Raw genomic sequence first — 18,289 nt, 5'->3', positions numbered from 1 at the left:
TTAAAAAACACTTAGAAAAAATGAAAGCTGAAGAGGTTAGAAGAGGCAAGTCAAGTGCTGCGCCACGCAGCACACACGCAGAGGTTTTGTAGTCTGAAGTCTTCCAAAAAACAAACTGCTGCGAGAGGGAAAGTGCTGCGCGTGTGCTGCGCCGCGCAACAATAAGTGGTTTGAAGAGGTTTTTTTAGAAAAACAAACAGCACCTTACTGTCTTCAAAGGTCTTCAGACCTCATTTTAACCAAAAAAAAAAAAAGACCACCCGTTTTTTTTTTTTTTTTTTTTTTCTCTTTTTGCTGAAAATGCATTTTTAATCGTTATGACATGAAATTAAGTTTGAAAAATTAATTTATTTCAATAGCTGCAGACGTTAAAAACAAACAGTCTTCTTATTGCAGACTGCAGACATTTGATCCACCTCTTCTGCCGTAGAGGCTTGCAGATGTGGTCTGCAGACTGCAGACATTTTGGCTTCAAAAAAACAAACAACACCTTAGTTTTTTTAGGGAGCATTTCTGTAACTTTGTGACCGATATTATTGTAAATTTTATTGAAAAATAAAGGGCTTTTCTTATTTTTCCTATTAATTAAAAGGATAATATAGTAGCAATATTCAAAATTCCACCATATTGTATCACAAAAATAAAAAATCATCTACATTTGTAACACAAAGGTTGGTGGAGAATCATACTTACATTTACGACCTAATGATCGAGTCTATGATTTTCACACAATAAGTTCAACATTGGTGTCGGTTATTGAAAACAACATTTCGAAATTCCCATATACTAAATTCCTTATAAGGTGTGTACACATTTGTTTTAAAACATCATATATTATGTCGACTATACCTGTGGTTGTAATAATTGAATGAATATACATTTTTTTCTCATCCAATATTTTAGTATACTTTGTGTGACCCACTTCATTTATGGTTTATTTTATTTTTTTTACAGAAATGACAAATCTGACTTGTACTATTCTTTATATGATATAATTTTATGAGGTCGACTAAACTCATATTTTTGGCTCTTAAGATAACCCCAAGAAACCACATGGTTTCATGATGATAACTCTATTTCTACCGTGTAGGTAAAATAAATGTTATAATTTCATATCATGAAGATAACATGATGTTCATATATTTGCTTTAACATATTAACATCCTTGTATGCATTTAGCACATGTTCCACATGGTCAAGTGATGGAGCCACAAATATGGATATAGAAGTATAAACATAAACGAAATTCAAAACACTATATTGTTATTTGTACAAAGTTGCTTAATTTTAAAGTTGTACATCTCAACGATATATACAAACAAAATCCATGTTAATGTGTTTAACTAAACAAACAAAGATCTTATTCATTTAATAATATCAATGAAGATAATATGTTGTTCATACATTTGCGCAAACACATTAACATCTTTGTAAGCATTTAGCACGTATTCAGGTGATGTAGCCAAAAATTTGGATATAGAGTTATAAACATAGACGAAAATCGAAATATTTTATCACTATTTGCACAAAGTTGTTTATTTCTAAAGTCTTACGTCTCAAAATATGTACAAATGAAAATCGTGTTCGGATTTAAATAAACGAAAATAAATAAATTTTGAGACATCGAATGGTTCACAAACAGTTTGCCGAATGTTCAATTTATTTACGAATATAACATGTTTGAATGATTTCAAGCACACAAACTTGCCTAATTTATAAAAGGGAATATATAATAAACCAATTAAAATGATTAAACACTTGTTATAATTTTCAAAAATATTTAAATAGATTTCAAAATAATAATTACTCGTTATGCTGATCGAGGCCACGTTCCTCAGTTTTTGCAAATTTACCAGTACAATTATTATAATAAGATTTATATTTTAATCTTTTCTAGAGTTACAACAATGTAAACACATATTGATATAATTATAAAATAATAGAAACATATATGATGCTTATGTTATTTCCTTATTAGATTTCATCCCCTAAATTTTTTTATTAAAGCATAACCCATCTTTTGAAAAAACAACCCAACATGTTAATAATCAAACCTAAGTGGTGTCTTCTTCATCAACAACATATGGAGCCTTCAATCCTTCGTCTCATATAGCATCCATGTAATAACCATGCTCAATCTGAATACAAAAATGGAAATATTAGTTTAGTCTAAATCTATTTGTTGAATATCATAGGTTAAGAATTTTTGATGGTGTCAACATTCAAGAAATACAAGTGAAGGACCTAATTTCAAAATCAAGGTAAATTTATTTAGAAAACCTTGAGTTTTATATGGTTAGAGTAGATTCTTTAAGGGTTTTTAGTGCTTGGTTGAGTTCATGTGATCAAATTTCGTGTTAGAGTCTACGAATTTTATAGAAGTTGGATTAACGAAAAATCCGGTCTAGATAAAAGATTCACTCGATCTTCATATGATTCTTTTTAAATTATATACTTATAAATATTGGTGTCGTATGATGACATAATTCTCTTATGTATAATTAATGTAATTATAAAGTTTTCATGAATGTCTTAATTGATTTGTATATATTACTGAATATATCTACTTATTAATCTACAGACAAATCTATACAATTCAATGTCGTAATTACCTATCATATTGGCTTATGTTTTCTAAGTGTTTTATCTTGAGGCCTTAGTATGATTGATGAATGTCTCGTGTTGATAACGACACAAATGATTGTCTTTTGTTATGACTTTTATAGGAAACTTGATGGGTATTACAATGTCAAAGGTATTAAAACTCGTCACAAATGGTCACTCACAAGTGGGAGAATGTTGGAATATTTCACTAAAATGTGACTTTAGGACCATTTATAAAGTACTATATTTACGTTTTGTGACAATAAGTACACCAATATGACATAATGGATACCCCATCTTTCCTAAATATTACTTCCATTTCATGGAAGTAACTGAAAGTAATATATATTATAATTTTTTTTTTGTTGTGGCAAAAAGGTGAGAATCACAAGTTAAGGATTTGTTCATGGTGTCAACATTCAAGAAATAAAAAGTGAAGGACCTAATTGCAAAATTAAGGTATATTTGTTTACAAAATCTTGAGTTTTATATGGTTAGAGTAGATTCTTAAGATTTGTTCGTGCTTGGAAGTGAGTTCTTGTGATTATATTTCGTCACGAGAATGAGAATTTTATAGAAATTGATTAACAAAAGTTTCGGTTTAAATACACGATTGATGCTACATTGGTACGACTTTTTTGAATTATACTTAGAAGCATTAGTCTTGAATGGAGATATGGTTTAAATTTATTTAAATGGTGTAAAAAAAGGCAAATTGAAGCTTTGAAATTTTGTAGTGGCCACATACCCGTTTTTAATAAAACGGGTCAAGAACGAAACCAATTTTTATAAAATATGTATGGGTGAATACCGAGTTAAATTCGATTTTTTAGAAGATTAATAAAAATTTGGTTGGTAGATTGTTGGCAAGGGACAAAGCTAGGATACCTTGGGTCTGGTCTCCTTTATTTATTTATTTATTTATTGAGTTTACTTTTAATATTAACTGTCTTATGGCAATTACAGAAATCCCCTAGCTTTGGTCTTATTTATTTTGTGCCATTATAAGTTATTTTTGGTGGCTGAAATTTTCGAAAAGAATCCTACTAATTGGATTTTAGATTTTCTCTGAGGACCTTTCATTAATAATTTTTTAGTTATAAATTTTCGTGTATTTATAATATGAATAGCTTGTATGATTAGTAAAAGTTTTTTTGTTTTTTTTTTTTTTTTTAAAACTCGTACCTATCATTTAATTATTTTTAATTTTTTTATTATATATTTTATTCTTTTATAATCAAATAATAATATGTGTCAACGTTTTCTATATATTTTAATATTTTTTATATTTTAATATTATTATAAACCAAGAAATAAAAATAAAATGATATTAAATATTTAAATGAAAACTAAATATTATTAATAGAAAATATAGTGACGATCCACATATCTATAGCGATCATTGTTTCAAGTATGTATAAAACATACATCAATCGAAATAAAAATCTACACGCACACCAAAAATCTCATTCTTTCCTTTTATTTAAAACAGAAAAAATAATAAATTTGTTTTATTTAAAGTATTTTATTTTATAGATTTGAGAAATAATAAATATCTTTTTATTTTAATACTTTTTTTATAAAAATGATATATTTTTTTTTCTATAAATAAATTTTTATATTGAACCATTTGATTATGTAATGATTAGTTTTATTTAAAATAAAATATAAAATAATCATGAGGAGGTCGTTTAAGAATATAAAAAGTTAGAGTAATTAATTGGGTCTAGTTTTTGTAATGATTAGTTTATTTTAGGAAAAAAGTTAAAGTAATTATTAAAGGATCTTTTAAAAATATAAAAATGATCCAAATAGCTGGACCCTTTCGAAAATTACCAAGTGGAATTATGAGATCTTTAAAATGGTGTTAGCCAATATTATTAAATTATTATTTACAGGATATTATCGGGTAGTTGATATTTGGCCGAAACTATATTTTTGCTTATAGAAAAACAGAATTTATGGTTTTAGGCTATAGTTTTCGTAACTTAAATTGAGAAACATTTGCTAGAATCATTTAAAATTCTCATTGAAATCATATATACGTGATTGAGGTTTTCGTAATAATCGATGATGGGGAAAATGACTTAGGAGGGTAACTACCTTTTATCCGTGTTCACATATTGACAACTTCTTCTTTTTTGTACATAATAAAACAATTAACTTGTTTTAACTGTTTAAATTACACCAATATTACCGGTTAATATTTGTTTTAATCGTTAACTCAAAGGGAAAATAAATTAGGAGGGTAACTACCTCTTATCCGTGTTCACATATTGAAAACTTCTTATTTTTTGTACATAAGAAAACAACTAACTTGTTTTAACTGTGTAACATTCCAAAAATCATGAACAAAAATTTCTTTTTTAATTTAATACTAAAACCATAATTGTCAAACCATTAATTTAATACTTCGACATCGGGCCCCGCCCGACATCAGGCCCTGTCTGGTATCGAGCTCCGCTCGGTATACAAATCTGTCTCTCTTAGGCCTCGCCCACTAAACACATGCAATCATATAACATGCTAACACATAAAGAAACATACTCTACCGTATCTCTGTCCTAAGAAACATACTCTGCTAATAATGAGATACGGAACTTCGTCCGTACTCAACTAGTTCCAGCCAGGGCTTCAGCAGTGCAAGGTGAGTCTCCTCACTGTGTGAATGGGTCTAAGGCCACAATGTCAGCCCATGTAGTCTATGAGTAGGAAGACCCGGGGGTTAGCCCTAGGTATTGTATGCTAGTATGTTATTCCATACCAAGGTCCGATGTCGGGCGGGTGCCCGAGGAATGTTTGCATGTTAGATTATACTTGTTGTCTGTGTGATACTTGTATGTGCCTGGTAAGGAGGTGAGTGTGGGCAAGGTCCCATATCTCAACACTAGCTGAGTACGGACGATGTTCTGTATCTCATTATTAACAGAGTATGTTTCTTAGGACAGAGATATAGTAGAGTATGTTTCTTTATGTGTTAGCATGTTATATGATTGTATGTGTTTAACGGGCGGGGCCAGGAGACAGGCGGGACCTAAGAGAGACATACATGTATACCGAGCGAGGCTCGATGCCAGGTAGGGCCTGATGCCGGGTGGGGCCTAATGTCGGAGTATTAAATTAATGGTTTGACAAATATGGTTTTAGTATTAAATTAAAACCGAAATTTTTGGTCATGATTTTTGAGATGTTACACAGTTAAAACAAGTTAGTTGCTTTCTTATGTACAAAAAATAAGAAGTTGCCAACATGTGAACACGGATAAGAGGTAGTTACCCTCCTAAGTCATTTCCCCTTTGAGTTACCGGTTAAAACATGTATTAGCTGGTAATATTGGTGTAATTTAAACAGTTAAAACAAGTTAATTGCTTTATTATGTACAAAAAAGAAGAAGTTGCCAATATGTGAACACGGGTAAAAGGTAGTTACCCTCCTAAGTCATTTTCCCATCGATGATGTGTTTTTCAAGGATGGAAGTGTAAAAAATTACTTATAGAAATAATTAGACTAAGATGTTCAAATATATTAGGTGAGGAACTCGACTAACAAGTGGCAGAGACATCAAAAAAGATTTTGATCAAATATAATAACATAGACCTGAAAAACGGGTTCCTGTCGGTTTGGGTTCTTGTTGGGTCATGTGACATCCCCAAAATTACGGTCAGGAAAGACCGGTTTAATTTATGCTTTTAAAATAATTTCAGAGTAATCATTTGATTAAAAGAGTTGCGGAATTTGTTCCCAAAACAAAATATTATAAAATAAGATTTACCAAAGCATTTATTAAAGAAATGTATTTTCATTGTATAACAAAACTTGGGATGTCATGTTCCGATAAACAGACCAAAAGCATAAACATTACATTACAGACCTTACAATAGTTATATAAAACGACAGGTCCATAATCCAAAAATAACTTGACAAGTCATCCAACTTATGCTCTGGTCAGTACCTGTAATATAGAGAAAATTGAGTAGGTCAGACTTGGGAGCCTGGTGAGCATATAGGGTTTTCAACCCATAATAATTAATTAAATTTATTTTCATCAACCAACATAACCCAATTACCCATTCCCATTATTCTCACTTTACGTCCCTAAAACAACTAACACAAGGGACCTAGTTTTAGAATATTTCATCGGGGGTGACAACACATGCAGTCGGGGGTTTCCCAACAATATATGTCAAATAAGGCAACCATGAGGGGGATGGAGTACAACGAATGAACTCCCAAGTTCATTAACACCTACAGGTGGCGAACCTGCTAGCATTCCACGGGACTGTCTAGAAAAGTTTGTGGTCGTCATCTAAACTCCGCTAGATGACTGAATCAAAAACAACATCGAGGCCTCTCATCTATTTATCACACATCAACTATCTACCCAACATATTAGTAAATAAAAATATCTATTTTTATACATAGGTTAAAACCTGTATATCATTCTTATTCAATACATATTCCAAACAACAGATGAGACACATAAACATAACGCGTATTTCATAGAGAATAAATCATATCTATGAGATAGAAGAAAGTGAATATACATTCACACATATAACAACAAAATATACACATAACACGTATTTCGTATAAAATACTTCATAATTATGCGTTAGAAGAAAGTGACTACACACTCACTTAATCAGAAGATGATCGGACAGCACTACTGCTTGTAGAGAGTAGTATTCTTCGGTAGATCTGGAAGTTTTTCACAAAAATCGGGCTCCTCGTGGGCAGAGCTTCGGCTCGGGAATTTTACTTCTTGGGATCTTCGGGGCCTCGGGACTTGCTTCGGGTCTCGGGAATGATACCGGGACTTTGGGATATTTTTTGCACGCAAAACGAGGTAAAAACGCTAGAGAATGAGCAATAGAACTCGGTTGGACTCGACATCTATTTATAGGGGGTTGAAACCCCGAATTACGCTGGGCGTAATGTGGATAAGGTCGCTGACTCCCCCCCTTTGGATAATATCAGAATTTATAATTAAATTTAACATTTTAATTATTTAATAAATTTCAAAAACTCATATCTTCCTCATACGTAATCTGTTTTCGACGTTCTTTATATTCACGCGTAGGTGAGACTACGCTCTACAACTTTCGTTAAGACTCCGTCGGCTAACTTTGACTTATTTTTATTATTTATTTTTAGTAGGCATGGATAGGAAAACTCCGTTATAAATTCATAACTTCTTCATCCGACGTCCGTTTTCGCCTGTCTTTTTATCGTTTCACTTCTATTAAGGAGATCTTCGATTCTTGTTTAGATTGTTTCGGCTAAAAAGCGCTCGGTCTTAAATCAAGTATTCGGGCTGCATACTGCTAAGTCGAAACTTCGGAAAATCATAACTTCCTTATACGAGGTCAGATTTGGGCGTTCTTTTTATGCACGCTCTCGGTTTAACGAAACATATGACTTTTATTTAGATCACTAAGGCTAAATATCGCTCTTACGTAAATTTCACTTTTTACGTCATTCAGCATTGCCGGTTCTGTCGCGAAATTTCGACAAATCATAACTTCTTCGTTATAACTTAGATTTCGACATTCTTTATATCCCTGGAATCCTTGTTTTAACCACTAAATCTTCATGCAAAGATATCGGGATTATCTTACACTTTAATTTTGACGCTTATTTTATTCTTAATTCATTAAATTATAATAATTAAGAAAACAAACACGTAAATCACATAATTCACATAATACTCAAATATTTCATCATTAATACTTCAAAAAGAGTTACAATGTTAACCTAGACTATTACATCAACGATAATGCCTAGCCTAGAAACACGGGCGTTACGTATCGGTTCGGGTTCTTGAGCAAAATTAAACAGACCCAAACTTTAAACAAACAATAAAATGCTACGATTAACAAAAAACACGTACATAAGATGTGTAATGGGATTCGTCCTGTTTCGGATTTGAACCCACTAGACTTCGCAACAAGTTTTTGAGACTCCCGATTTGTTACTTCCTTTGAACATCACTTTGCGGGTGATGTGCACTACTAAAGTTGAGTCGTGATCCTAGTCGCTTCCACAACGTGCGCCAAAAGTGGCTCACAAACTTCACGTCCCGATCAGAAGTCAACGATTTGGGCACACCATGCAACCTAACAATTTCAGCAAAGTAAAGACGGATGACTTGACTGGCGTCATAAGTCTTAGCACATGGGATGAAATGACTCATCTTTGAGAACCGATCCACCACCACCATGATGGAGTCCTTCTTTCTTTGTCTTTATGTTCGGGGAAGTCCAACCATGAAATCAAGACTTACATCCTCACATGGCGAATCGCACTGAGCTCTGATACCAACTAACGAGAGTCTTCTTGTAATCGCAAATAAGTACGAGAGGCAAGACTTGAGATGGGAATTACTTTATTTCACATTCAGGACTGATCAAAACTAACTACTTCCAAAACAGAGGAAACAAAATAAATGGATAGCCTATCCACTAGATGAGGAACTAACCCCACACGATAATGATGAAAATAAACAGATAAAACCTAAAGAGTTATCTAAAATAAAATAAAATAAACTAATCTGATTCCCATTGAATTCCCTTCACTCAGATTCTCAACCCAACAGGGACGAACCCGGGTCGTTGCTTGGCCTAGCTGCATCAATATGTTTATTCAAAAGTTCAAGGGTTTTTGTATAATGTTAAGGCTAATGCAAGGATATATATATATATATATATATATATATATATATATATATATATATATATATATATATATATCATATGAGCTAGGTTCAAATATGGATTGACATCTATTGTGCGGACGTGTGGACAATGCTATTCTGTGAGAATGACAAAGAAAATATGTTGTATGATAATATGAATACGTTCAATCTTATATAATTATTGTAATTATTACGCATTTTCACTAATTAAATCGTATAAGGTTATTATAGATTTTTTTTTTTTAATTATTCTTATTTTGTTAGAATGTTATCAGGATGTTTATTGAGTCCTATTCTGTAAGAATGAAAATAAATGAAAAATGATGAATGAGAACAAAAATAAATTAGAATTAGTGAGAATCTATTAAAATAACAATAGTTCTGTGAGAATGAACGTATTTACATTACTAAACAACATATTCTTTTAATAATTCTCATCAAATAACGTTATACATACGTCTACATAATTGTTGTCCATCCACATTGTAACCTAGCCCTTATATATATAATGGGAGAAAGAAAGATTTGAATATCGGCAGCAAAGCAAGGCAATAATGGTTGTTCAAGACATTATTTTATTTAGAGCTTGGCGGTTTCTTAACAAAAATCCAATTTTATCCTAACATTGGAGCTTGGTGTTCTCTTAAAAAAGTAATCAATTTTATCCTAACATGTGAATATTTCGAGTCCACTAAATCACTAATTTCAACTTTTAAACAAAACAATTACTAATGTCTAATTTCATAAAAAAAAAAACAACTAACAATTTAACAAAAAGCAACTAATTTCATAAATCATAAACCTAAAAAAAATTAATACTTAGTTGTTTCATTCTAGGTTTGGAGAGAGCTCTCAAATTCGGATTGTATGATCCTTCAATACTTGAAAAAAGTTCCAATTTTACCCTAACATGTTAATATTTCAACAAGAATTAAGCAGATAAACAATACAACAAATCAAGAACTAATTTCAGGCAAAACGTCTAGTCAACTACTAATCTCACCAAAAACAACTAATAATTTCACCAAAACAATTAATACATTCAACAAAGAAAGTAAGGAACAATTAATTTCATAAATCATAAACATAATAAAAGACAAATAAAATGCCAACTTGTTTCAATTTAATCTCTATTGAATTTAAATATCACAATAGCACATATAATAATGATTCAGTGGGTCTCCTCCATTTATTTTCTTTAATTGATTTATAATCTTTACAATTGATTTCATTGGCCTAGCTAATTGAAAATATAAAGATCTAATGATTCAAGATATAACTTATCATTATTTGTGATAAATATACCTAATATATTCTAACAACTAATGTATAACTGGTTAGACGATAATATTATACAGATTGATTATTTTTTATTACTTTTAATAATATCGTTATTCTTCTTTAAAATATGAATACTATGATTGAAAAAAATACAAAACACCTTATCGGATTTGAACCGAATGCGTATACCGACCAGGTTAAATCAATAAATTAGAAAGTCTAATGAATCAATAAGCAATGAGTTTATATTTTGTAGACTATATTTAATGAATATTTTTAAATCGTGATTCTATTTGGACTATGATTTCATATCAGAAGAATTCTCAAATTTCTTTTTTGGTCGGTTTATAGTTATCAAGAAAAATCTTTTATCTCAATCTATGTATTACAAATGGAAATTGATAAACAATTTTTTTATAGTTGTTTGTATAATGTATACCCCTAAAATCTTTCAAAATCGGATTGAAGATTTGGAGGAAGCTCAAAACCAGATTGGAGACTTGGATGAAAGTCAAAATTGGAGATGAGATTATTGATGAATGTGTAATTTTTTTCCTTCCTCGCTTCCTGTCGACTCTGCTCTTTTGTTTGTTTCTTTCTGCCGTATACGCACACAAACAAAGAAGGGTGTGGAGTGTCAAGTGTGGACATATTATTAATGTTTTGGGCTTGTTTATATCTATGGGTTATAGAAATAAAATAAATTGGGTTAAACTTCTATAAAATCTGGGCTTATTATCTATGTTGAACCTAATAGTAGCTGCATACTATTTTTTTAGTTGCATGATAATATAACTTCTGTTTACTCTTCGGAGATGAAATCGACCAAAACACAGTTGAACACTTTAGGGTATGAATTTCCAAGTGTTAGGATACTTTCTCTAATTATTTGTCGCTAATTATTTGTCGAAACTTGTAGGAGTTCCGGTTAGTAGAGATACTAGTTCTTTAAAAGTTGTATTTATCTATGTGAATTTTGCGTGCTTTTTCTGTAGTTGATTCACGAAATTGTTTATCATGTAAAGTTTTTTTATTTATACAAATTTTTATTATTGTTAAGTATGTATTATAATAAATGTAGTTGCATGAAAATTATATGTGGATCTGTTAATTTATCTACTACCTACCTGTTTGTTTGGATGACATATTTAGTGGGAACAACTTGGGTATTTGATAGCGTTTTCGAAATTGTGTCATTGGGTAAAATCTATTGTCAAGTTATTATATGGTAGAAAGCATGATAAAACAGTTATATTTCAAATGATAGACATCTACATGCATGAAACCACGACCTCACTACACTCTAAGTTTAACCATTTTAATTTTAAATTTCTGCAACCCATGAAGTTATATACGTAAGGACGACTATAGCGACAAAGAGAGTTTGATCAGTTAGGCTTTGAAGATAGCTTGAGCAAGGAGAAAATTTATGCATTCGATATCATCTTTTACCGATATATATTCTTCGTGTTTTTTATTGAGCTGCAGTGGGAATTTATTCAGCAAAAAGTCTTGGGATTAGCGAAGTGTTTGAAAAATTGTTACTCACATAAGATGTGGAAGGTTTAAGTCCCAATATGGACAAAACAAGTAGTTTATGAGTAGGATTTAAAAAATATATGTGTTGTCCATTCCGAAAAAATATGATCTTGAGGACTTCTAGATTTTATCATGGTTTTTAAATAATGAAGTTTTATGAGTTACACATAATATCAGATACAAGGATTAAGTGAATCAGAAGCCTCCTCTTAAACCTAGATGTAAGAAATGAAGTCACGAGATGACTTAGGCCAAATTATTAAATGTTGTTACCAAGATTGAGATGTATAGAACTATTAATGAATTCAACACAATACAAATACATAAATTAGGTTTGAGGAAAATTAATTCAAAGGATATAACAAAGATGGTTGCGATTTTATTTATGTATATATTTATTTTCTTCCTATGGTTAAGCTTCAACTGATTGCACGCATCATAATTTTTTTTAGAAAATATTTTAAGTTAAATATTTTGAAAAAAGATTCTTTCAATCCTCAGTTTAAGTAGTTTAAGTTCAGACGCACAATGCTAGCATTAATCTCTCAAACTATGAATTTGATATCAACTTGTAACCTTCTAAAAATATATAGTAAATTTTTTCATTTTTAAATATAATAAAACCAATCTAGGTATCATTTCAAACCATAGGATAATAAAAAGAAGAGTTTGAAGTCCAAATCAAATATCAAAGTAAACATCATAAAAGACAAAAGTCAATAATACGTAATCCCCAGTGAATGCGATGCAATCAGGTTGTGTACTCACCCATCCTATCAGGTTGTGTACTCACCCATCCTATCAGAACAACCTGAACTCTCTTGTATGAATGAAGTTTTTGTGAATCAAAATATTTGATTGTATTTTTAATTAAATTGATAATTGATTTCAAATTCCAATCAATTATATTGTAAATTTTATATATTAATATATCATTTTTCGATATTATTATATGTTCTATAGAAACCTGAATTAAACTTAATATGAAAAGTGTTTTAGGAATAAACATTTATATCTATTAAAAAGAGGAATTTTTTCCTTAAACCTTATATGTATTTAAAATTTCTATGACTTTTCACCTTACTACTACATTTCAAAAGACGTTTGATAATTAATTGATTCATTGAAAGTTAATGTTAATTATAATGGTTAATCATTAAATATAATAATATTATTTTATTTTATGTAATATATTTGCTATAATTTAAATCAACATAGTTTTAACCTTGCACAACATACACAAATTCGTCTAGTTTATAAGTAAACGAGTCCAGGAAAATCTTTTTTAAATTGTTAATAGAATAAAAAAAATGCAAATTCAAATTATTTTATAAGATAAAAATTATTTTATATAAACTCAACTAATATGAATACGAAAAGGGTTAAACGATTTAATTCGTGTAAAACCATAATGTTGTTAGTACTACTTTGGTCCTAAATAAAACGAACTTATATACTTTATACAAAAAAAAAGCATTTTATTGCATAAACTAGAAAACGAAAAAACAAAAAAAGATGAAACCACGATGCAAAAAACAAGCTTTTAGCCCATTCATTCATATTAGTGACATAACCTTAATTATGCCACATAAAAAGATAAACATTACCAGAAATGGTCGAGAAATTACACAAGTTGGGTATTTTTAGTTATGATTTACAAAACGACAATCTTTTCGCACCTCTCCTTCTTCCTCGCTTATCGGGTTGTTCTCTGACAAAGTGAGAAGAGCCTTAGCAAACTGATCATGAAAGTAATCATTATCAGCTGCCATTTTGTCAACATATGGAGATGTGATCGGATTCGAAACAAGTTGTTGATCAACGATAAGCAGTCCCTTGTTATTTTTGATGTTCTTGTAGTACATGTTGTCTAAAATCATTGGTGTTTGTAGGTCACTCCTCGAGTATTCCACTGCAAGCGGGTTTGGGTCAGGATGGGGACAACGACGCTTGAGATACTCAGCAAAATTCGGGTCTAATGTCGGGTCAGCAGTTGGATAGAGTCTATCAACAAGGTTGATGCAGTGGACCCTGCCTACTGAGTGAGCACCTGCCATAAACGAAATGACTATTATATCATACTAATACTTTGTTTAATCATATTCATTGTCCTTTTTATATTTATTTAATAATCATAAGCCCATTATGTGTCTATGTGAGGTAAATAAGAAATTTAGCAGTTTATGGATCGAGAAATTGATTGGTTACCAATGAGCTTCCCTAATTGGGAAAATCCCAACAATATCATTGTCATTTGTCAAGCATTGAACTCACGTTATATGTTTTATCGCAAACTCCAAACATGTCACTTTGGTGCTTATGTCACTTTGTGCTTGTGCTCCCGTGAAGGCACATTTATTGATTTTGGTGTCTTTGGGACATTTCTATAATGATTATCGATTTTATCATATAATATTTAGTGAACATGAGTACCTAAATTTTGTTTCAATACGTCTCCTTTTGTTCAAAGAAATTTTTGATAATTCAAGATATGTACTCTAGGGTGGTGTTGACCAAATCGTGTGGAGTAATTACACATTTTTCGATAATTTGAAACTATATTATTGTGTCTCAATATTTCAAAATTTTAGAAAACAACAATTCCTTGGGACATTTCTATAATGATTATAGATTTTATCATCATATAATATTCAGTGAACATGAGTACCAAAATTTTGTTTCAATACGTCTCTTTTTTTTTTTTTTTTTCTATGAAAATTTTGATAAGTCAAGATATGTACTCTAGGGTGGTGTTGACCAAATCGTGTGGAGTAATTACACATTTTTCAATACTTTGAAACTATATTATTGTGTCTCAATATTTCAAAATTTTAGAAAACAACTATTCTAACAACTATTCTTTTCTATACCCACAGAATCTCATAAAATATTACAAAGATCAATTAGTTTAGGTACCATTATTATAGAAAGTATCTTATATATACTACGTTTTTATACCTTCTAAAACTTGATTCGTATGCAAATGAATATGGTGTTAATTAACATAAAACTTTTTAAAAAAAAAAAAAGTAAATATAAAATTCCGATTCTTACCTAGGAGAGCGACTGTTCCTTCAACATCAATCCCTACGGACTGAAACCGATCAAGAACATACAACATGCTATCGTTATGGTTAGGTAGCATAGCATCGATTATTGCAAGATGACTTTCCTTGCTATCTTTTCGCCCAGTTTTCATCTCAATATGAGGTCCTCCTAGCTGCATGACACAAATAAATTAATAAATTAACACCAAACATATAAATATGAATCAAGATTTATATTGTGAAAGATTAGAATAATTACAATTTACATACCATAACAATACCATCTCTAGCGGCAAGTGCAACAAGATCAGCACAAGAAACAGTCATGGGACATGAAGATTCAAGAGCATCTTTGATTGTGTTAATGTACTTGAAATTCCTCATTCCCATGTTTCTTTTTGATATCTTTTCTGATTGGATTCCATTTATGCTCTCCAATAATATTGATGCATCACATGACTGTTATTTCAGTTTATTAATTAGTGTGTAATGTATAATTATATATAAGGTTATATATTTTCTTGAATTTCATAACTCTAAGAAAATTAATAAGGGTTAACAAGTAAATAAGTTGTACCTTAACCATGCAATCATGGAAGAGGGTTCTTAACCAAGAAACAGCGGTGTTTCCATGCTCTTTATACAAAGTTATAACAGTTTGTTTCACGATTTCTTCAGCGTTTGGACAACTTTCTGAGTAGTAATTCAGTTGTAATTCACTATGACCTTCAAAAAACAATATTAACTATGTAAATATAAACCATATTTAATGAAAATCGTAAAATTTATAATTTAGGTATGTTACTACGGGTTTTCACGAAACAAACATAACAACATATGGAAGTAGATCTCTACTAAACAAAGCCAAAAATAATGCATTAAAAGTTAAAACACCCTTTTTTGCTTCTAAGAGAGTAATTGAAACCTTCTAAAAATAAAAACTTTGTTGCATAAAGTAAAAGCAAGAGTGGGGTAGAAATTAATAAGAATACCAGAATAAAAATGGAGGAAAAAGAGAAAGATGCAAAGTAGTTTATGAGATGCCATAAGTTCAATGCTTTATAAGGTTGTACCTTTGAATAAGTATCTGAACTATCTAACCATCTTTATATAGGGGAGTCTTTGCAAGTGCAACTGAAAATTACAAGCATGCAAAGCTTGTCCACTTAGCCTATCTCTTTGACTTTGTTGTCCTATCCACTACTCATCCGAAACTAGTTGTTAAAATGCCATTCAATAAATAATAAGTCAGGTTTGAAAATTGAAAGATGTTATTAGTTTATATTGTGGGCCATGCTTCTGTTTTGAAGAAAAAGCCAAATTCTTTAGGTTGATGTGAATGAAACAATTTTCTTTTTTCAATACGAGCTAGAGAATGCAAAGAAACAACATGTTACCCGAAGATGTTAAGCTTGATATATATATATATATATATATATATATATATATATATATATATATATATATATATATATATATATATATATATATATATATATATATATATATATATATATATATATAGGGGTAGTTTAAAATCTTGAATATATATTTAATATGTAAATAAATGGATTCCATAGATATCTTGCATGATATCAAAAAGGCTTATTTAAGTTAGTTGTGGTTTAACATTATAGTTATCCTAAGGCTATCCGGGGTGGTAGTTGTTCCACGTGTGTAATGCTGAGTTGGACCTTGGAGACGCGTGAACGCCCGTAGGATGGGTGAGTTGGGTGTGGCATGGGTGGTAAGACTGAAGAAGACATGCAATATGATTGGCTAGCCTTTGTATTAGACCGTTGCTCAATTTTGACCGTTTATTTCTTTAATTTCTCTCTTTATATACATTTATTTTACACATAGTTTTCAAACTAAAATAAACACACACACACACTTTCAAAACAAACACACATATTCAACAAAAAACACTCTATTCTCATATATTTTTGATCTTCTACCTATGGATCCATATCAAATACCCCACCCACTCCAAACACAACAAACAAAATTACCAACAATGGCAAACTATTCGCCAACCAAAAAGCAAGAGAAGTTTGTCGTAATTGTCCAAAATGTGTTCTTTATCCGGAAACGGCACATTTGGGATCTACCACCGTCTCCAACAAAAGGGCAAGAACTTATGAGTCGGACATTGGTGTTAGTATCGACCTCAATGATTAGTTTGACGCCATCGAGGGGGAGGGTCCACTGGACGTCCAACTTCATCAACCACCGAGAAGGGACAAACAAGAAAGGTGGCATCTTCAAGCGGAAAATCAACCAATGAGAACGTTGTAACATTCGGTTGCGAATAGTTTCACTGTTCGGGGGCGTGGCCCAGTCATCAATTATCATAAGGCTTTGTGCCTTTGGGAAGAAAGGATTTGGTCCTTTTTGGATGTGGGTGTTATAGTCTAAGTGACATGACTGTTCATTTGTGTTTCAGAGGCCAAGGGTATAATCGTAATTTGATAATTTGGTCCTTAGGAATTCTGGGTTTTTTCGGAAAGTTCTTAGGCGGAGGTGAGTTGATAGAAGTGTAGGGTTTCTCGTCACATTTTCGTGGATATAAAGTTCGTTGGAAATGGACTTATAACGAAGTAGTTATGGCAGTTTGAAATATTGGCAGGTTTGGCCCTTGGTGGAATAAGTTGGCAAATTGGTCCTATGTGCAACGCTAAGGAACGCGTGGGAGGGCCATTTACGCCCAACGTACCTAATGGTACGCCCCGCGTAATGGGCAGAGTGTCAAACCCTAATTTTTAGGGTTTGGGCACTATATAAACATCATTATAACCTCAAGGCTCTCTCATTTATCAGCCTCCATTATCCTAAAACCCTAATTTCGACCTCTAGCTTCCTCCAAGAGTGTTGTGAGCTCATTATGTGCATCTTTGGTGGGTTTTGGTAAATATTCAAGAAGTGGAAGCTTGGTGTAAGGTGGTGGATTAAGGGAAGGCTTGTAGATCTTGACTCTCTACTACATTTCCAGGTCATTAGAGGTATAAATCTCTATCCTTGTTCATTATAATCTTAGATCTAATATTATATGAGTTTTAGTCCCATTTTGGTCTCATGGGTGAGATTTAGTGGTTTGACACCACTCCAGGAGCTTTGAGTTGCT

At 31.3% G+C, this 18,289-nt stretch overlaps 1 protein-coding gene across 1 annotated transcript; it reads right to left on the bottom strand.

The window, feature by feature from the left end:
• Positions 1 to 13,645: 13,645 nt before the first annotated feature.
• On the bottom strand, positions 13,646 to 16,242 carry LOC145003288 (Peroxidase superfamily protein). The gene is made up of 5 exons (XM_078962422.1): positions 16,158 to 16,242; positions 15,743 to 15,891; positions 15,436 to 15,624; positions 15,173 to 15,338; positions 13,646 to 14,168 (listed from the first exon to the last, which is right to left on the bottom strand). Exons 1-5 carry the CDS (start codon positions 16,210 to 16,212, stop codon positions 13,762 to 13,764), a joined length of 966 nt encoding a protein of 321 aa, XP_078818548.1. The 5' UTR covers positions 16,213 to 16,242; the 3' UTR covers positions 13,646 to 13,761.
• Between the last annotated feature and the right edge of the window lie 2,047 nt (positions 16,243 to 18,289).

This window comes from Lactuca saligna, chromosome 6, assembly GCF_052625555.1.
Source record: "Lactuca saligna cultivar CGN05327 chromosome 6, ASM5262555v1, whole genome shotgun sequence".
In the NCBI taxonomy this organism is placed as follows: domain Eukaryota; kingdom Viridiplantae; phylum Streptophyta; class Magnoliopsida; order Asterales; family Asteraceae; genus Lactuca; species Lactuca saligna.
This window is presented reverse-complemented; position numbering and strand designations above follow the sequence as displayed.